The following is a 22,475-nucleotide window of genomic DNA, read 5'->3' as shown; positions in this document are numbered from 1 at the left end:
AAACGGGCCTATAGAGCAAAAGGTACATGAATAAACCGGCCCTTAATAACTTATAATTATTAAGTAATTGCTAGACTATTTCAGTTTCCATTTTTTTCACCTCGTCGCATGAAAATTTGGGTTTTTGGGTGAAGAGCAACATGCAGCCACCGGTGCGCTATGGGATAATTCTTCCCGCGGCTCATAGGAAAGACCTGCGTCCTATAAGAATAATACATGAAAATCCATTTTGTTCAAGGGACTCTTGAATTGCGTGATCAATTCTTGTTTTATCGTTAGAATTATTGACAGTATCTGTTAAAATATGTATCATTGACTAAAAGAGACAAAAACAATAGAAAATAATGACTGTGGTTGTCACCAAAGGAGATGAGAAAACACAAATTTTTTGAATTCGGTGTGAAAAAGCTCTCAAATCAAGTTTCGTGTAACTTTTTTGATGGTCTTCACGTCCCTTTTTCGGGTTCCATTCAGCACTCTATCCAACCCTATGCATGTGGCGGTGGATTCTACACTGTACCACATTCGCACTTCTATAGAACATAGGAGTAGCAAAGGAAACCACAGAAAACCCATTCCGGTACAGGCGTGGGCCTCCCGCTTGCCGAAGCCTCACGTTGAAAAATTCAGTTCCATACTTGGAATCGAACAGTTCGATCCCGCAACATTTCGCACACTAGACTTACGTCTACCCCACTCGGTCATCGATGTCGGTAATTTGATGCAACTCTTGCTGAAATCTAGTAGCTATGGTACTTAAATCAAGCCGCATTTCCTCTGGTTTCAAGACACTTTGCTACTGAAATCCAGAATCGCGAATTCTTACAATAAGAATCATTGGGTATTGGAATCAAGAACCCTGGGTTCCTAAAATATAAACGTGAAGGGCCAGAGTGTAAGGGTCAAAAAATGAGTATCAGGAAATGAGCGCCAGCACATGAAGAGAAAAAGTGGGGGTCAAACAATTGTGGTGGGAATATCAGGGACGTAGGAGTCCAGGATATTAGGATCCAAAAAAGGAGAGTTAGATTATAAACGTAAGAAAGTGGAGATCCCAATATCAGGGTCGAAAAGGGAGAGCCAGTATATGGAGTCAAAAAATTGAGGGTCTGACAATGAGAGTTAAGATATAAGGGTCAAAATATAAGGGTCGATGATTCTCAAAATATAAGGGCGATGATTTCCAAAATATAATGATCAGAGCATAAGAGTCATAATATAGGGGTTAGGCAATGAGCATAACAATGTAATGGTTAAAAAGTAAAAGCCAGGAATGAGGGTCAGCGGTTCTTGTTTTAAGAATCCGGGGGTCTTCATTACAGCATCCAAAGATTTTTATTTTAAGAATCCGGGATTCTGGCTTTCAGTACCAAAGTGTTTTGCAACCAGAGGAAATGCGGTTTGATTTAATACCGTAGCTCCCCCTCTACTGGGTTCCCACTTTGTCGTAGTGAGGGGGCTCGGTCGCGGGCGGTGGAGGTCTTAAGGACTACCGCTGCCCGCGGTCGCTAAGAGGAGTCCACCCAATCCATGTGTGTGAGCGGCGTAAGCCATGGCCTCGGCCATACCGTGCCTAAGGATGCGTGGCACAGGGGGAGCTGTGTCGCTAACGGTGCCTCTCAGAAACCTGGGCGACCTCTGAGAGTAGTCTTGGGTGTAACCCACCCGAGACAAGCCAAGCCCTGGGCAATCGCGGCAATGCACCAGGTGAAAACGCTTAACCGCGGTACTCGTGGGACTAAAATGGAAACCAATTTAAAAAATCTTAATATTGAAAAAGCAACTTCGGGTGGGGCCAGCGATGGCGAACACACGAAGTCTGACAAGGCTGACCAGTCTGGTACCGATGTGAATCGGGTCAGACTGAGTGGAGCCGAGAGAAGACGTCGCAAGAGAGCGAAGCTGCATCAAACCTCGGGGGCGATTGCAACCTTGACGGATGCAGCAGCGAAGGTCGATGAGGGAAGGGGGGAGGGGGCTACGAGGAAGGCAATAAAACGCCTTCCATCAGAGCGTACTACGCCAAGCCCCTCAGTCAGACCGAAAGAAAAGAGAATGAGAACGCAGGATCAGGGCACATATGCTCAGAACACTACGAGCTCATTCAAGTTTGCAGTTATGCCGGAGTCATATCCGGATCAGAAACTGGGCACTGAAGAGGTAACGGAGGTGAAGAAACTCCTGAAGAGGGCCATTCTGGCGTTACCTGACGGGGTGAAAGCACCCACCTTCAACGGTGTCTGGGAAAGAGAAGGTGTGGCAATGGTGTGCTGCACTGATGAGGAAACGGGAAATTGGCTGAAAAGCCTTTTCCCCGAAAACAAAATAGCTGGACTTACTGTACGTGTGGTCGCAGCCTCGGAGCTTCCCAAGAAGCACAGGGTTGTACTACACGTGGAAGACCCAGATCTAACCGCTCAAGAAGCACTGTGCTTCCTTGAGAAACAAAATGCAGGACTGCAGGCCAGAGAGTGGGTTGTCGCTCGGGGCAGTGAGAGTAGGGACGCGAAAAGTGCCCACTTCGTTGCGCTGATAGACGACCGATCACTCTCTGTTCTGAAAGCCTGCAACTTCAGACTGCACTGCGGGATTCAAAAAGCTACTGTCAAGCTGCTTGCGAAAGACCGTGGTGAAAGTCAGAAGAAGGGTACATAGAGGTACCAGGAAAGTAGTCATCATTATGGCTGCAACCCGGGTGCACATTGTACAGATAAATTTGCACCACAGCAAAGCAGCCTCGGCTACTCTAGTCAGGCTGTTAGCTGGGATGCAGACTGTCATAGCAATGATCCAGGAACCATGGATAGTGGACAATGCTATTAAGGGCCTCAGTGGTTGTGGCAGAATCTATCACGCAAACACTCAGGAGAAAATTAGATCTTGCATTGTTATTAAAGGACTAGACTCTTTCTTCTGTTCACAGGCTAGTGAGGGAGACCTGGCTGTGGCACAAGTGGATCTGGGCCTGGGACAAGGCGAGGAAATGAGCCTGGTTGTAGGGTCAGTTTACATGCCCTATGACTCGGCTGAACCACCTCCTTCGAAAAAAGTAAAGGACCTATGCAACCATGTGAAGGAAAGGGGACTTGAACTCCTGCTAGGTTGTGATGCCAACTCGCACCATGTAGCATGGGGGAGCACCGGCATTAACGGCAGGGGGGAAAGCCTCCAGGAATTCATAATGGGGGCCGGTCTAAACATCCTTAATAGGGGGTCAGAACCTACCTTCATAGATCGGAGACGACAGGAGGTCATAGATATCACTCTGGGGACGGATAGAGTGGCAGACATGATTGGGGACTGGAGGGTCTCAAAGGACCTCTCAGCGTCCGATCATCAAACCATAAGAATGTCCATCCACACAGTGAAAGAAACGGAATGGGTGAGAAACCCAAGACGAACAAACTGGGGAAATTACCGAGAGAGTCTATCTGACAATCTCAGGGATATCATCCTCAGATTTAACAACAAAAAGCAGCTGGAGGAGGCTTCGATTGCCCTAAACCAGGCCATCATGGACTCCTTCGAGACAAACTGCAAGCTTATCCCGAAAGGGCAGCCCACTGAGACTCCTTGGTGGTCAGAGAGGCTCGGTGGGCTGAGGGGCAAAGCTAGAAAAGCTTTTAACAAAGCTAAGAACATGAGAGCGGGCCCCCGTAAGGAAGACGCATGGAAAACTTACAGAGGCTTGCTCGCAGATTACAACAAGGCAATAAAGGCAGCCAAAGAGGACTGCTGGAGGGCTTTCACAAGCAATGTGGAGAGTCAATCGGAGACCTCTAGGCTGGCAAAAATCCTTGGAACAAACAAGACTCCATATCTAGGGAGCCTACAGGCACCAGATGGCAGCCACACGGAAACCATGGGAGAGACTCTGAAACTCCTAATGAACACCCACTTTCCAGGCTTCATACAGGCCCAGGAGAGAGATAAAGAAACAATGCAAAATCAGAGGGATGTCTACGAAACCCATGATTGGGCATTGGCAAATAAAGTAGTGCAGCCCTGGGGGGTCAAGTGGGCCATCAAAACCTTTGAACCCTTCAAGGCACCGGGACCAGACGGGATCTACCCAGCCCTATTACAGGAAGGGATAGAGACTATCACGGGACCCCTAACCAAGATACTCAGAGCTAGTATAGCCCTGAAACATGTCCCTAGTGTGTGGAATGAGACTAGGATAGTATTCATTCCCAAGCCGGGAAAAACCGGTTATATAAAACCAAAAGACTTCCGTCCTATAAGCCTCACATCCTTCATCCTGAAGACCCTGGAGAGGCTGGTGGATAGACACATCAAGGCCGGGCCCTTGGCTGACAGACCCCTCTCCCCCTGTCAATATGCATACAGAGAGGGAAGATCAACAGATACCGCCTTACATCACCTGGTGGGACTGATTGAGGGACAACTGGCGGTCAAGGGTTTTGCCATAGGCGCCTTTCTGGATATTGAGGGGGCTTTTGATAGCACTTCGAATCCGGCTATAGAAAAAGCCATGGAAGAACGACAGGTGTCCAAGACTATCATTGCTTGGACACAAAACATGCTGAAAAGCAGAAGACTGTCGGCAGGACATGGGAGGGCATGTGTGGAGGGACGTCCGACTAGGGGCTGTCCGCAGGGGGGAGTTCTCTCGCCCCTGCTATGGAACCTGGTTGTAGATGGACTTCTAAATCAACTAAGTGAGGCCGGCTTCCACGTCATCGGTTTCGCCGATGATGTGGCAGTTGTTGTGAAAGGCGGATTTCTGAGGGTGCTAAGGGACCTGATGGCAACAGCCTTCAATATCATTGAGGACTGGTGCAGGGTAACTGGCCTATCGGTAAATCCAGCCAAAACAACAATCCTGGTTTTCACCAGAAATTATAAACTGGAAAAGATCCAACCTCTGAAGCTAAATGGCTCGGAGATTAACTACACCAGCAGAGTGAAATATCTGGGTGTCCTCCTGGATAATAAACTCAGCTGGAAAGAACATATCTGTACTCAGAGAAATAAAGTGTTTGCCTCTATGTGGGCATGCAGGAGAGCTGTGGGCAGGACATGGGGACTCAATCCTAAAATGATGCTCTGGCTCTACCAAATAGTTCTACTTCCGAGACTGTTATACGCTGCGGTCGTCTGGTGGCCGAGGGTGAGTAAGACGGAAACAAGGAACCTGTTGAAAAGCCTACAGGGAACCTTCCTGAGGGCTGCAACAGGAGCCATGAAATCGACACCTACTGAGGCGCTAGAAATAGCACTCAGTATCCCACCCCTCGACCTTAGGGTTGTGAGTTGTGCTACCACAACTGCATATAGACTAAGGTGCCAACTAGAATGGAAGATGACGGGCCAAGGCCATACAAGGCTTAGCCTAATCAATGATCGACCCTTCATAGGTAAGACGGATAGGATTCCTAGGAAGTATCAGATCAGGAAAACTTTCAGAACGAGTATACCACCCAGACAGGAGTGGCTAGACTCGAAACGTAAACCAGGACCAAGAGAGGACTACTGGTTTACGGACGGCTCTGGCTTCAATGAAAGTTTTGGGGCAGGCATCTACCGTCTGAAAGATGGCTTCGGAGAGAGTTTTCCGCTGGGCCATCATTCAACCGTCTTTCAAGCAGAGATGCTGGGCATACTTAAGTGTGCAGAGTATCTGAACGCGAGAGACACAAAAAAGATGAAAATATTCATCTGCAGTGACAGCCAGGCGGCGATACACGCCCTGGAAAAACCCACTACAGAGTCACAGGTGGTGTGGGAATGCATGCAGGCATTGGACACACTGGGTAAAAACAACCGGGTCACCGTAACCTGGGTGCCAGGTCACCATGGGATTCTGGGTAATGAAGAGGCAGATAGGCTGGCCAAGGAGGGTACAGAAAGTGTGCCCTCACACGGCCTGCTTGGCATGCCCTTCGCAGTGGGAAAAACTCTTATTAAAGATCATTTCCAGCGGGATCATGTCAGGCGTTGGGAGAAAGTTGCGACCTGCAGACAAGCGAAACTGCTTATGAGAGGGCAACTAAGAGTTAGGACCAGAAAGCTTCTGGAGTTGCACAGAGGGGATCTGAGGGTAGCAGTAGGGCTCCTTACGGGTCATACAGCTCTCAGAGCTCATCTGTTCAAGATGAAACTTGCAGAACAAGAAGACTGCAGACTGTGCGGAGGCGATAAGGAGGGCGTCATCCACATTTTATGTGAATGCCCCCTATTAGCACTCCGTCGCTATAAAATCTGGGGCCAGGCTTTCCTGAAACCAGAGGACTTACAACAAGCGGCTGTCACCAGCCTTATTAGCCTAGTGAGAAACACAGGGCTGGGGCTGTGTGACTGACCGAAACTAAGGCGGAAGTTACAAAAGATCGTATGATTTAGGTGACTCTGGGCGCTTTAAGTGACCAGCCGCACTTTTTTTTATTCTATTCTAATGCCGTAGCTACTGGATTTTAACAACAGTTACTTAAACCTCGATGTTAATGTTTTTTGCACCGAACTACAGAAATTTGAGTTTTCCCATCGCTTTCGGTGCCTACCTCAGTTATTATTTTCTATTGTTTTTCTCTCTTTTGGTCAATGATACATATTTTAATAGATACTGTGAACGATTTTCCCGGTAAAGCAGAAATCGATCATGCATTTCGAGAGTTGTCCGACCAAAAGTAATTTTTTTATGTGTTATTCTTATGGGAAAAGGCCGCGCAAAGAATTATCTCATAACGTATCGGTGAATCGATGTTCCTCTTCACCCCAAAACGCAACAGTTTTCATGCGGCGAGGTGAAAAAAATGGCTCATGGTTGGAAACTGGAACAGTCTAATAATTACTAGAATTATTCAATTTTTCATGAAAAAATATGCAGAATTGGAATAAATTTTCAAAGTAGATTTTTTGGAAAATAAAGATAAACAAACATTAAATATTGATTCTTTCTCACCAATCATTTCGTCCATGGGCATTGTACCACCATACTCTTTGGGAAGTATACTAGCATCCATCTTACAGTTGAGAGCTTCTTCAAGACTGGTATGAATTTTAATACGACTTTTAATCTTCTCTGAGATCAAAGACATTCCAAAATCCAGGGCGAATTTTAGCGATGGATGTGCGTTTATCACGTGTACTTCTTTGTGTCGCATGGGTACGGTGCGCTAATGGGAAGAAGAGAGCATTTTTCAAGAATTAAAATTAAAGATCAATCGAATTAGAATTTAGATTTTGATTGAACATCGAGTGAATTAGTGAAATCAAATCAATCTACTGAATTTATTTAGAGAATTTATTTCATTGCCGATGGAAAAAATTCAATCTCCATTTAATCAAGAAGCACCGTTGAAGATACTGGTTAAAACGTGATTACGGTGGATACTCCCTAAGATTTCAGCTTTGGGGATACAGTAGGACTCCTATAATTTCGACCCGACGGGGGAACAAATTCCGAGAAATGGAAAATAGTCGGCCGAGCTCTCATTGGCCAAGCGCGCGTAGTGGGGAGGTCAGAGAGAGAACGCATTATGTTGCTCTCTGTCTTCTGCCATCGGGCAATAGTGAGTACTGTGACCTTTCAATATTTAATTAATATTATTTCCTAAAAAGGGGATTTAGGCCGATTAAATAATGAGGACAAATGAGGGGTAAAATTAACTAAATATCTATATTTCTATTAATTTACATATTAGATCGTCGTAAGACGTTAGAAATGCCTTTTACTTGGATCTAGGGTTATGGGTAAGGCCAGGCAATTTTTGTACACGTAAAAAGGGGAGTGACTCTAATGCAGAAAAAGGGGAGAAGCTAGTCGTGTCGAGGGAATACAACTAAATATAAGAAGAATAAGTAAATGGGGAAAAAACAAAGAGTGTAGGCTCACCGTTGGGGGGTATGAAGGGTAATATTGTGGGAACAAGAGGGAAAATGAGGAGGGTAACTCGTACTCACGACGGGACTTCACTCTGGCGAACACGTGGTAGTTCCACCGGCGCCTTGCACTCCTTCAAAATACCAGGGCGTTTTCCTGGAGAGCCTCCTTTCCACCTCGGGGTTTCCTGGGCACCAATACTAGAGCTGGGATGAGCTCGATGTATCAACAATGCTCTTTTTATCCGCCAAATAACTTCCGGGCGAATTTTACTGTATTCACTATTTACTACTTTCGGGGCACGTGGCGACTCACGGGGCAGCTAATGCACGAGTGACGGTCTCTTCTTTTCCTTCGCGATTCATGGGGGTTCGTCAGGTGTCGATGTCCTTCGGGTTTTAATTCGGGGGCAATCGGGGCCAATCAGCACGGGTGAGTGGTGACGATGACCACAATCCAGGGATGTCTCGCAAGGGATTATTGCAGGTGTTGAATATTCGGGGGTCTAGTATGGGGAATTACCAGGAGGCGATGGCTTCTCCAATTGATCGGGTGGGGCCGGAACTGATGTCTTCCTTCGGCTGATGTCTTCGTGATGTCCAGGGGCGGGGGTAGAGGGGCGATGAGGGGAAAAGTCTGGGGAAGGGGTATCCAACGGTGGCGGGATTTACCTTTTATGGGGCAGTGTGTAGTGGGAAAAAATATGTAGAAAAATAATAAAAAATAAATGAATATGCCTCGTCACAGTACATAACCCCAAAGTACATTTTTCCCAATGATTGAGGCTAGTAAAATACTCGTGTAACGTCCCGACGTTGAATTTTATAGATGGCACTATTTATCGGCCATTTTAATCCGCGAGATTTGAATTATTATTTCAAAATGAATATAAAACGTCTGAAATTTGAGAATGCCAAGAAAATGGTCGAATCGAGGACAATGAACAATGGACAAAAAATAATTTGACGAGTGTAAGAAAAACCGTTGCCAGCAATCGTAAATGTCAAGTACTTGAGTTGAGTTCTCAATTTATTACTCTCCAAAATTCGTTACAGAAAGGCTTTTCCTGAAAATTCTAAACTCAGAGAGAAAAATAAACACATCGGTCACAGTCGTAAAATCGTAGTCTCAATTCTGGTATATTTCGAAAGTTTCTCTGTTTCAAGTGGTCCACACGTGTTTGGGTTCTCCTTTGTTCATTGTATTCCTACGCGGAGGGCCTGAGACCTCTCAAGAGGAAAACTGGCGACGTCGCACGCTTTCCCTTCCTCCCTCTTTTCATTTTCCCCTGTTCTTTTTTGGCTCAGCCCTCTTCCCTTTCCTTTGGGCCAGGATTGCGCGCGCAACTTTTTGGTCTAGTGGAGGTGTTTTGAGCCAACCCTTAGATTTAAAACTTAAGTTTAAGTCAGTCCCATCGTGGCTGTTGTTTCGACAACTTTTCAAGCTTCTCTCTTCAAGTAGTTTTTCTCCAGAGTTTTTACGAGTTTTTATAAGTTTATTAGAAGTTCATCCAGTTTGTAGTCCACGTATTAGATTTTTGAGTCAAGAGTTATTTTGAATAAGTGTTAATGTGTTCTCCTAATTATTAGTGTTTGGATTTATTCACAAATAAACCTTCAATCCAATTATCCTATCATTGAACGAGTCAACATCGATGGAGTCCTCATCAGAAGTTTAGCGGCTAACGGATCACACTTCTAAGTTTGGCGCTCAATATTCCAAATGGCGCTACTGTCTTCCTAGTAACTTGGATGGGACGTAACACTCGGGAGCATAGGGCTATGCACCCGGGAGATGATGGGACCATTCCGTAAACGGAAGGAGGGGGGACTGAAAGCGCGAGAGTGGGGATGCAGTGACTCCGTCCGTCGAAAATAGCCAGCTCGAAATTACAGGAGTGCTACTGTATGAATTCTACGAATTTAAGTAATCGGGAGGCCCAAAAAGGATAGGATAGGATCTTTAGTTCGCAAAACTTTCCCTATAAGCCTGCACTCCCTTCACTGCAGCACCCCCATTAGTGATGATTCGTCTATTCTTGTTAATGACGTTATGTGCGTACAGTTGCGCAGCGGCTCAAAAAAATGACGAGCCGCACACGCTGGGTAAAGCACTCATCTCTATACTAACTGGATGGCTGGCCCCCTGAAGTACGGTTGAGGCAAATTGGAAGGTCACTCAGCGCCCCTATTACCGGACAGGGTACTAAGTTTGGCGTTAGTGCGCATACGGGGCTATGATGGTGCGGAGTGGGGCATGTCCATTTTACCATCAGAATTGCGAAATGTCCTTCATATTTTACTATTTTAATACTGTACGAAATTTAAAAAAAAATCGATTTTCTTTATCTCATTGATGTACAATATGTGTTTAGAGATGAAAAGCAAATATGAGGATTGAGGATTGCTCAAATCTATTATATTTCAATAGATTCTTTTGGAAAATGCAAAGAGAATAATGTATCATACTGCTTCGGTATGAAATTTATCAAACACATATTCTGGACACACTTTAGATTTAATTTTTCATATTTTGGAAACCTTTGTAAGAGAAAAAATAACAATATCGGTGAATTAAAGTTTTAAATTGAAATAAATTAATATGCTCCGCATTTTATCAGTTGAAGTTCAGTTGAAGTTGATTCTCTAACGATCTCATTGTTATACTTATAATATAACAATATACACTTGCTCGTGAAGTGATAAGTCTTTGCACTCTCTTTTTCCATTTCGGTAAAAGACACATTGCAACATTGTGTTTGCAGGTTACTTCGTCTCAGAAAACAAATAATAAAATAAATCAAGGGTAATTCATAGATGCTCCCAAAATTACATTGTGGTTATGGAAGAGCGATAAAATTACCATTCCACAATTTTACAAGAACGTTGATGCACGCACATTGAGGTCTCGATTAGTACCCTGTCCGGTAATAGGGGCGTTGAGTGAGCCTTCAATTCGACTTGACTCCGACGTGCTGGGCCCATAAGGACAGACCATCCAGTTAGTATAGAGATCAGTGGTCAGAGCCTAAATGTCCTCATCCACGTGAGTACCCGCATTTTCTACACAAAAGGGCAAAGCACCACTTTGAAGTTCACACACAGCAATGTGCACTTGCGACTTTGTCCACCTCCAGTTGTCAACATGAAAGATTGTCACATCACTGAAAGTATACATGCATCATTGCCACATTGTTGAAGTACACAAAAAAATTCACCCAATTGAATCCGCACAAAAGTATTGCACATATACCATTATCAACCTTTTGAAATTATACATGCATTCAATTTCGCAGAGCTTTCTAACACATGGAAATCGACACGCTCATCAACCGCACAATCAATATAGAATAGATAATCATATCTACATATTGCGCATTTTAAATTCCACAATGTGTAGATTGAACAACACACCGATTTTTTTTTTTTTATAAAACTGCACATCTAAAACATAGGGATGTCAATTTTCTTAATGAAATTCCACACGTTTTTAGTGGGTTGTTGAAAAAACACAATGAGGAATTCGAAATATACCATATATAGCTATGATTCCTTATTCTATAATGCGGAGAAAGAAGATATCCCTACATTCAATTATTTATCCCCGAAAAGATTAGGAATGACCATTGTATTGTGTGAAAATACTTGTGAAAAATTAATTCTTGATGCGAATACCTGAATAAATTGCTACTTAATCTGAACTTTTCCGGATTAATTAGAACAATTGGTTTCTGCCGTTCGTAACATTTTCTTTTCCAGTCCAAACCCTCAACTTCCTTCCCATTCCTCTGGATGAACCATGAGAGACAACCGGACCGTTCGGACCTTATTAGGGAGAAGAATTTTGCTTCAGGATCAGTCAAACTATTTCGAGTCAAACCTTCTCTCTTTCTATTATTTTCCGTCTGCGTTTTTGGAAGAGGGGTTCAACCAAGCTTGGCCCAATATGTTGGGGTCAAGAGGGGGTGGAGGAGGGGGGAGGGTAAATAGGATGATAGGGTGAAAGGGAGCGATGAAAAGCATCACTATCAAGCATGTCGCGAAATTTTTTTTTACCACGCCATCCCATTTTACCCCACTATCTTACTCACTCACGATTCGATTAACCGGACTAACCCATTTTACCCCTCTCTCCAATTCACCTCGGTATTCCATTTTACCCCACTGTCTTAGTGACCCGCTGTCCTGTCAAGCATGCGCCGAAATTTTTTTTTACCACGCTATCCCATTTTATCCCACTATCTCACTCACTCACCATTCGATTAACCGGACTATCCCATTTTACCCCTCTCTCCAATTCACCTCGGTATTCCATTTTACCCCACTGTCTGAGTGACCCGCTGTCCTGTTTTACCTCACGGTTCAACACCCCCCTCCCCCTGTAGCGCTAACTACAATCAGGCTCTTGTTCTACAGCCTGACACGTGGATGATTCCTCATCCCCACTCTTTATTCTCGGTCATCTACCTGCCCGGCCGAATTACCCCGGGCTACGACAACCGATCAGTAACCAACAAATATTCATTACGCAATCACCGAGCATTCCTCGGGACTTATCACAGTACATGTATATATTCACACCCGACATCTTGTGTATTAATTCGACTCATTAAAGTGTTAGTTAACAAAGATAGTGTGTTATAATTGTAGTGTAGAATCACCACATCCGCTACAAATTGGTGACCCCGACGTGATCGCGATAAACGTGCAAAAAAAATCGTGGGATAATAAAACGTTTTCCTCCCGGTTCTGCGCGTCGTTTCGTATCGCAAAAAAAAAGGAAAAAAACGCGCTTAATTTCCTTTCGACTGACTAGCATTTTTCTCAGCCGCTCGCGAGTGCATCGGTAATCCTGAAAAGTCCGGTTCATCGATAAATTGTTTTTTTTGTCGATCAAAGCCGCGAGTGGGATTTAACAGTATCAAATTATATTTAGGGTTCGAAACGAATATTCTAAAACATTAAGAAATCCGGTGTATCGGAAAGTGCGAACCGAGATATCGAATTTTCTTCAGGGTCGCAGCCCGCTCTCCCGATCAAGTACGCGAGTGCGACAAAGACGGTGCGTGAGTGTCCGAGCACTCTTTGGCAAACTCAAGGAGTTTGGTCTCGTGGTAAACGTCACAAAGTCTAAATTCGGCAAGCCAGAAGTCACTTTCCTGAGCCATCGCATCAACGCTCAGGGAATCAGACCACCAGAGGAGCGAGTCGCTGTTATCCTGGAGTTCCCGCGGCCAACGATGGTGAAGTCACTGGGAAGGTTCTTCGGCACCTTCAACTTTTATCGCAGATACGTAAAAGGGGCAGCTGACATCCTCGCCCCCCTCACTGCCTGCCTGCAAGGTTCAGGTTTGAAGGGCTCACATCCCATCGAGTGGAAGGCACCCCAGGAAGAGGCGTTCAACAAGGCCAAGCAGGCTCTCGCACAGGCCACACTGCTGTCACACCCAAATGTCGAAGCAGAATGGGCCATTTTCAGCGACGCTTCGGACCGGGCCATTGGTGCAGTCCTTCAGCAACGTCATCAGGGTTCATGGCAACCTCTGGCTTTCTTCAGTCGGAAACTATCGCCGTCAGCAAGCAAGCACTCAACCTACGACAGGGAATTGCACGCTGTGTACGAGGCAATCAAGCATTTCAGACACATCTTCGAGGGTCGGCACGTGATAATCTACGCTGATCACAAGCCTCTTACTCACGCCTTCGAGCAGAACCCTGAACGTGCGACTCCCTGGCAGTTCACGAGACTAGACCTTATAGGACAATTCTCAACAGACATCCGGCCACCTCACTAATCAGGGGAGCCATGTAGTGCTAGCTACAATCAGGCTCTTGTTCTATAGCCTGACACGCGGATGATTCCTCATCCCCACTCTTTATTCTCACCAAGACAACTCCAGGCCCGCCAGTGTCTTGCAGGTTCCGCCGCCTCCGACCAGACAAACTCAAGGTCGCAAAAGCCAGAGGTTGCCATGAGCCCTGATGACGTTGCTGAAGGACTGCACCAATGGCCCGGTCCGAAGCGTCGCTGAAAATGGCCCATTCTGCTTCGACATTTGGGTGTGACAGCAGTGTGGCCTGTGCGAGAGCCTGCTTGGCCTTGTTGAACGCCTTTTCCTGGGGTGCCTTCCACTCGATGGGATGTGAGCCCTTCAAACCTGAACCTTGCAGACAGGCAGTGAGGGGGGCGAGGATGTCAGCTGCCCCTTTTACGTATCTGCGGTAAAAGTTGAAGGTGCCGAGGAACCTTCCCAGTGACTTCACCGTCGTTGGCCGCGGAAACTCCAAGATAGGAGCGACTCAAGCTGGCGCTGAGAACATCGTGGCAGACACTCTCTCCCGCGTTGAGGCACTTTCCTCAGTGGTAACCTCTGAGCAACTGTCACAAGCACAACGGCAAGATGAGGAGCTCCAACGTCTCCTTCAGAGGGAGAACAGTGTCCTTCAGCTGCAGAGGATCCATTTCCCTGAACAGGACACGTCACTGTTCTGCGATGTCTCATCGAAGACAGTTCGACCGTACGTTCCAGAGCCGCTGCGGAAGCAGGTTTTCCCTGCACACAATGGCTCACCCAGGAAGCAGAGGTTCTCGGAAGATCGTCTCGGATCGCTATGTATGGCCCTCGATGCAAAAGGACTGTGCAGAGTGGGCGAGAAACTGCCTCATGTGCCAACGCAACAAGGTCACTCGTCACTGTTCCACGCCGCCAGGTCGTATTGAGCTCCCGTCACAGCGCTTCGAGCATATACACATTGACCTCATCTCTCTTCCTGTATCAAAAGGTCATCGCTGGTGCCTGACGATCGTCGATCGCTTCACCAGATACCCTGAGGCAGTCCCACTAATGGATTCGAGCCTAGAAACGGTCGCTCATGCCCTGCTCTACCACTGGATCTCGAGGTTTGGAGTTTCTCTGCGAATCACGTCTGATCGTGGAGGTCAATTCTTCTCCGACACTTTCGAGAAGCTGTCCGAGCTACTGGGGAATCGAAGACTAATGACAACGCCTTACCATCCCCAAGCGAACGGGTTGGTGGAACGCCTGCACAGATAACTGAAGGCAGCTCTCCACTGCCACGGCAACGAGTGGTACGAAACTATACCTGTCGTCCTGTTGGGCCTCCGCAACGCATGGAAGGAGGACATTCAGGCCACGCCAGCGGAACTCACCTATGGAGAGCCACTTCACCTCCCAAGGGAATTCGTCGCGCCATCAAATGACAACGCAGCCGCACCAGACCTCGTGAAGAGGTTGCGAAGCCGTCTGCACAAGCTAGCTCCATCTCCAACGGCTCAGCACGGAATGAAACCAACATTCGTTTTCAAAGACTTGGCAACATGCTCTCACGTCTTCGCCCGGAATGACCAAGTGCGTCGAGCGTATGGCTCGCCTTACTCTGGCCCCTTCCGGAGATCACCAGGCCCGAAGGACAAGTCAGGACCGCTGCTCATCACACTCTCCATCACATCAAGACAACTCCATGCCCGCCAGTGTCTTGCAGGTTCCGCCGCCTCCGACCAGACAAACTCAAGGTCGCAAAAGCCAGAGGTTGCCATGAGCTCTGATCACGTTGCTGAAGGACTGCACCAATGGCCCGGTCCGAAGCGTCGCTGAAAATGGCCCATTCTGCTTCGACATTTGGGTGTGACAGCAGTGTGGCCTCTGCAAGAGCCTGCTTGGCCTTGTTGAATGCCTCTTCCTGGGGTGCCTTCCACTCGATGGGATGTGAGCCCTCGGCCATCTACCTGCCCGGCCGAATCACCCCGGGCTACGACAACCGATCAGTAACCAACAAATATTCATTACGCATTCACCGAGCATTCCTCGGGACTTATCACAGTACATGTATATATTCACACCAGACATCTTGTATATTAATTCGACTTATTAAAGTGTTAGTTAAGAAAGATAGTGTGTTGTCATTGTAGTGTAGAATCACCACATCCGCTACACCCCCACCCATCCCTCCTCCCCCAATCCACCTTACTACCCCATTTTGCCTCACAGTCCGATTCATCTTAGAATCTCGTTGTACCCCACTGTCCCCGCTGTAGCCGCTGTTGACTTTGTGTGGATAACCACACTTTTTATGGTCGTACCCACTCCGTAACTCACAGGAATAGACAATATTGAGTTGGCATTGATGAATTCAAACTTATAAAATTTGCAACAGTACAAGCCGACTGTAGAAAAAAGCTGAAATTGTTTCTAGATGTTATGAAAAGTTCTGTGGTTTTTCAAAATCACAAGTGCAACTCCATGAACTTGGCGCTGTTCCTTATTTCAAGTTCAACTTCATAAACTTGGCACTCTTGACCGGTTTTTTCAAAAAAAAATTTTGTTTCTGTTTTTGGGGGATTTTAATCATTTTTTCAAACCGAGTGACTCACATCACAAGGAAAGAATCCAGATAATATGCAACATTATTTGGATTTACTTTGCTCCAAGAACAAAATATGAATATCCTTGGAATTCCTTGGCCATTGCTTTTTGGCAACGGTTGAATCATCGACATGTATACACTCGCTTGTTTACCTTTCAGAAACTTTTTTTAGACTTTTTTATAGAAATTTTTTTTTCTTGACCTTATCTATAACCCTCAACGGGCTCTACAAAAAAGGTCTGTTTGGAAAATGACTAGGTTTAGGGTGGATGTGGGATGAAAATATGGAGGGAGATGTTGGGAAAATTACTGATGAGCCGGCTTTAAAATTCACACTTTATTTGTGGGATCGAACCACTTTAGTCGAAAATCTATGTACACGTCTTTGGTAACATATATGTAATTTCACTGGTGATAGTCTAATTTCACTGATAATTGTCTCTGCAAGTTAATTTGGTGAGTCACTGAATTCAAACTGAATTTAATCAACAGAGGTGATGTACTGAACAAAGCTATTAAATTTTGAATGCTATTTAACTGAATCGGCTATGTCATTATCGTGACGATACTGAAACACAACTGAACGACTGCTCAATATGAACTCTTAATAATGTTGATTAATACTCGTTAATAACTATTCGGTGAATTAGTACACGTTGAATTACTCGTTGAGTTCTACTTAATACTTGTGGACTAGTTGAGAGACTACTACTTAGTTGATGTGAACTCGTTGAAATACGAATGGATATTACTTTTCGTTTTTCTCACCGGGTGCCGCGCTGACCTGTGTCCGTTGACCCGAAGGGTCACGGAGATTTTCGAAGATGGCCGAGGTTGTCGACCGTGAATAATATGGAGATTTTAGCTGCCTTTCAAACAAGGTCGTGACAAAAAATTTTCTATCTCTTTTAGATTCTGCGATATTTGTCAAAAACTGACCAGTAGTCAAAATCGACTTAACGCGGATTACCGCTTCATTACTGAATTCACATTTTTTTGGTATTCTCACAAACCTCCTACGCTCCATTTCTCTTGAACATTTCACTGAAATTTCCATGAGTCGTTGAGTTTTTCAAAAATATCTCAGAAACTATGGGAGATAGCGAATTTATACGAAAATTAGGGGGGGGGGAAGGGAGGGTGGCATTGAGAATTCACAACCAATTGAGTCGGGGAGTTTTTCGAAAATATCTCCAAAACTAAGGGAGATAGCGAATTTTTACTGCAAAATTGGGAAAAAAAATTTATTAAAAAATTAGGGGACAGGGCGTGTGTTATACATTGAGAATTCAATACAGCTTGCCTCCCCCTTCCACCCCTAATTTTTGAATAAAAATTCGCTATCTCCCCAAGTTTCAGAGATATTTTTGAAAAAATGATCGACTTAATTTTTTTGGTTGTGAATTCTCAATGCACATTCCCTCCCCCCCCTTTCCCGCCCAAATTTTCGTAAAAAATCACTATTTCCCTTAGTTTTCGAGATTTCTTGAAAAAATCACCGACTCAATTTTTTTGGTTGTGAATTCTCAATACACATCTCCCCCCTCCCCCCAAATTTTCATAAAAAATCGCTATCTCGATTAGTTTAGGAAATATTTTTGAAAAAAAGACCGACTCAATTTTTTCGATGGCGAATTCTCAGCACACACCCCCCACTCACCCCCACCTCCCAAATTTTCGTAAGAATTCGCTATCTCCCTTAGTTTCGGAGATATTTTTGCATAACCTCAACGATAACCCACCCTTTCATAAAACACCCCTCTTTGCAAAACCCCCCCCACTTTACAATCCCCCCCCGGATATCACAACCACCCGTTTTGCAAAATTCCCGCTCAAAAATTCAAAAAAAAATTTAGATTTTAGAAAATATTTTTTTTTTCTAAAATCAAGTATATTTTGGTTTAAAATTAATCCCAATTCTAATCATTAATTTTAAACGATTTTCTTCTAAAACTTAGAAAAAAGTTTCTAGATTTTACAAACCTGAAGGTTAGAAACCACGGTTTCTAAAATTTAGAAACTTCTTTCTAAAATTTAGAAATTTCTTTCTAAAGCTATTCCACTTCTTTTCTCTGTGCATCTGTAATTTTTTTCATATTCTACAAGGGTATTTACATATGGGGCGCTCCATGTCAATTCGACCGGTTTAAACCCTGACCATCTCAGATTCGTTTCATTTTTTTTTTCATGATTTTTTTTTTCGACGAAAAATCGACCCTGACTTTTTTTTTCAGATTTTTTAATCAATTCTTTAATTTTTTATCGATTTTTGAAGTAAATTAACGAAAGCCCCATTTTAAACATCTGAAAATATTTACAAAAATTTTATGCTACTAAAAAGAGGTTTCCAGTTATTTTTTAGAGTGGAAATAGAAATAGTACGCCCTACGCTAACCCTATTTCTGTATGAGCTAGGAAAAAAATTACATTTTATCTATGGAATTTACGTTAACGGAAGTGCTGAATCCGAATGCGATGTCGATTTTTACAAGTTGTGGTCAGGTCTATTTATTTATAACATTTTTATTCTTTAATCGATTATATCATGGAAACGGTTGCAAATAGAGAAAAAAATTTCAAACAAAAGATGTTTGTTATGTAAAAATACACATTTTTTATCTGTTTGAAATTCAGCTATTCAAACTAGTCAAACGGTCACCGGGCTCAACGAAATTCTCGAGAAACTTCGGGACCCGTCGGGATCACGGTCAGCTACGAAGAAAATCGCCGAAAAAGAAGTAGTATCGCTCTAGCCACCGAGAGAGTCACTCTAATCACAGTACTGTATCGCCGTAACCGCTCAATCGAGTACATCACCGGAGTACATCAACGCGATACATTTGAGTCTAGCGCTTTGTATAGCGTCTTTATTTAATTCAATTCAATTATCAATTAATTCCGAGTTAACTATCAATTATTTTGAGTCAATCATCAAGTTCAATATCGAGAGAATCTCAAGTGCAGTGCATTTTTCAAACCATCATTTTTATTGACTTTGTCGAGCAACTCAATAGTGTAACCTTATTAATTTATCAAGACGCGTGGGTTATTCCACAATAAAGTACATCAACAGTGTGGTTTTATAATTCCGCGTGTTTTAATTTTCCACCTCCTTTCACAATCCCACTTTTCCCCAACCGGCATCTCAATTTAGCTTCAATCTCAAACATTATCATATAACTTTTTCTCCTAACTGCGATAGATAAAGAGTTATCATGGATGGGAGGGAAGTGGGCAGCACGTTAATACTTGCGCGGATGTTGGGGCGTGCCGATGCGTGTTCCTATCCGCAACGTATTATTTTGAAAGTTGTTTTGACGAATATATTTTTAAATTGAATTTTTACATAATTTTTTTTGGACTTAAATGTTTGAATAGCTCAATAACTTGTCACAATTTAATAGTTTTTAAATATACTTACAGTATAAGTGAATAAATGTTTCATTGAAAATGTAATTCCAAGACAAACCGTAATAAATTCAATATATCTGAAGGTGACCAAAAATGACATCGTATGTTCTATATATAATGTCATTATCATTATCGTCATTTTGATTCTTCATAATCATTCTTTCACAGGCGATGCCATATGTCAACATTTTTTTAGGATGTTCGATGCATGGATGTTCGAAAATGTAATTAAATGATAAAGTATGACATCTGCAATACCATAGGATCTATCGAAGTATGATATCATACACTCTATTATGTCATTATTTGACAAATAAGGTCATATTATGGCAAATTCTGTCATATTGAATACTATAGAGTCTATCAAAGTATGCCATCATATGTTACATCATGTCATTATTTGACAGATTATGTCATATTTTGACATTTTTCGAGACTTGTTAAAAAATGTCATCATTTGACAAATGACGACATTAAAAATCTGACATCATTTCACATATGACATTTGTTTATTGTAAATTTTGTCATATATTAAATTCCGTCAATTTATGTAAAAAAAATTTTTTTTACAGTTTTTGAAATGCTACGTCATTATATGACCGAGCCTGTCAACCCGATTTCCACGAGGATAATTGATGAATTATTCCTCTACTCCGTAGATTTAAATAAAAATATGACAAAATAAAATCACTCATTAGTAAATAATTTTAAGACACATATAACAATCATTAAAAAACTAATACCTGACAAACCGTTTCATCTCTTTCGATAATATCGTGTTAGAACGAGGGGAGTAATATATAAAATATTGATATTCAGTCTCACAGTAATTATAGAAATGGAAAAAAAAAATTTTAACTTACTTTAATTTCTTAACTTTCTTAACTTACCTCTCCATTTTTTACAATACGAACAGCTTCTCTAGGCGTGAATAAGGTCAAGTGTGGGAAGCTAACACCGGCTCCATCAGCAAAATGAACGAAACCTCGCACCTGATTCTCTTCATCCTCCATTAATGCCTCGTACGTTATCGCGTGGATCTTACACATGTCGGCATTAGTGAATTTGTAAGGGTCGAAAACACCTGTAGAAATGCGTCAAGACAGCTCATAAGTGTTATTGCAATATCCCTCAAATGTTCAACTGAGAAATAATTGAAGATGCATTGCCCTTATTTAACCAAATTTCATGTTTTTTGTGGGATTCGGTGGAAGGGTTTTGTAACGTAAAATACTCGGAATTAACGTATATATATCGAATTGAATTTATTCACAGCGAAAGTAACTTTGGTTTACACCATGAGAGCTGGAACGAGAGTGAGCTCCCGCGACAACGGTATTAGATCATCCGATCGAGGATGTTTTGCGACAAGGACAGCGATATATCGGCGACACGTGTCACGGTACGAAATTCGGTTGCTAAGCCGAGCTCGAAAACAATCCATTGAAATGGTGTGAAATAAATATAAAGGTAGCTTCGCTACATTTTTTTACGGTTCTGCCAAATATTGAATGAATTAAGGTGAAAAAATATATAGTTTCTGCGTTTTATCATTATTCAATAACTCGCAAAATTTCATTTTCATGAGGCCATTTGTATGCATTTTTTTCTGAAGTTCGGTGAAAGGTTTCCAAAAGATTTATAAAAAGCGCTGTAAATGGTTGAACGATGATAAAATCTCGTTAGTGATTAAATAGTAATGGAACGCAAAAACAGTATATTTGTACGATCAAACGAACTTACTTGTAAGTGAAGTTCGATCGTGATTATATGAAGAGCCTCGTCGAGAGATTTTAATAACTTGTAGTAGTCCGCCTGCGGCTAGATGGAGCCACACGCCTTCAGAGACCATAGAAAAAGTTGAGATCCGATCAATTAGCCCCTCATGTATAGATATTCCAAATTTTTATTTTTTTCCTCAGTGAAGTAGTTTTGAAGAAAATTACGAGCTAATTAAAAACATTTGCTAGTTAGTACTTTTTTTAAAATAAATTTTTGAAAAATCACCTCTGAAAAAAAGGCGTTATCCCCTCCATTTCATTATTTCCAAAAAATGTTATCACCAATCGATAGCAAATTGTTTGAAGATTTTTGCGAGTTAAGAAAAAAACGTCAATGCAATCCTATNTTTATCACCAATCGGTAGCAAATTGTTTGAAGATTTTTGCGAGTTAAGAAAAAATCGTCAATGCACTCCTATTATTGTGTAAATTAACAATTCCAATTTCAACTGAAAACCAGAGTTGATGACCAGAGTTTGCAACAGAGATGTCAGACAAGATATGAATGTTATTTTTGGCTCAAATGAACGGTCGGCTTGAAAAATGGCGTGTAGAAGTCTTTAAAGATGACAAATGTCTCTAAAGATGATGTCTGTTTTCAATTGAAAAGCGCAATTGTGACAACATTGTCCAGTGGGGTCTAGGAGTCTCCCCTGGTTCAAAACCATCTTTAGAGGCCCTAGCACGCCATTTCTCGACCCGCTCTTTCATTTGAGCTCAAAAAAACATTCATATCTTGTCTGACATCGCTGCTACAAACTCGGGCCTACAACTCGGGCCTTCAATTGAAGGCCCGAGTTGTAGACCCGAGTTTGTAGCAAAGATATCAGACAAGATATGAATGTTTTTTTGAGCTCAAACGAAAGAGCGGGTCGAGAAATGGCGTGCTAGGACCTCTAAAGATGGTGTTGAACCAGGGGAGACTCCTAGAACCCACTGGAAAATGTTGTCACAATTGCGCTTTTCAATTGAAAACAGACATCATCTTTAGAGACATTTGTCTTGTTTAGAGGCCCTAGTATGCCATTTCTCGACCCGCTCTTTCATTTGATC

At 43.1% G+C, this 22,475-nt stretch overlaps 1 protein-coding gene across 1 annotated transcript in view; it reads right to left on the bottom strand.

The window, feature by feature from the left end:
- Positions 1-22,475, bottom strand: part of LOC107043484 (alpha-tocopherol transfer protein-like) — a 34,216-nt gene that overhangs the window by 3,638 nt on the left and 8,103 nt on the right. The window contains exons 4-5 of the mRNA XM_015265019.1: positions 20,532-20,725; positions 6,926-7,139 (exon numbers count right to left, since the gene is read on the bottom strand). Coding sequence (XP_015120505.1) covers positions 6,926-7,139; positions 20,532-20,725 — 408 coding nt within the window. The remainder of the gene's footprint in view (positions 1-6,925; positions 7,140-20,531; positions 20,726-22,475) is intronic.

This window comes from Diachasma alloeum, unplaced genomic scaffold, assembly GCF_001412515.2.
Source record: "Diachasma alloeum isolate Michigan unplaced genomic scaffold, Dall2.0 Dall_scaffold_00587, whole genome shotgun sequence".
Classification (NCBI taxonomy): domain Eukaryota; kingdom Metazoa; phylum Arthropoda; class Insecta; order Hymenoptera; family Braconidae; genus Diachasma; species Diachasma alloeum.
This window is presented reverse-complemented; position numbering and strand designations above follow the sequence as displayed.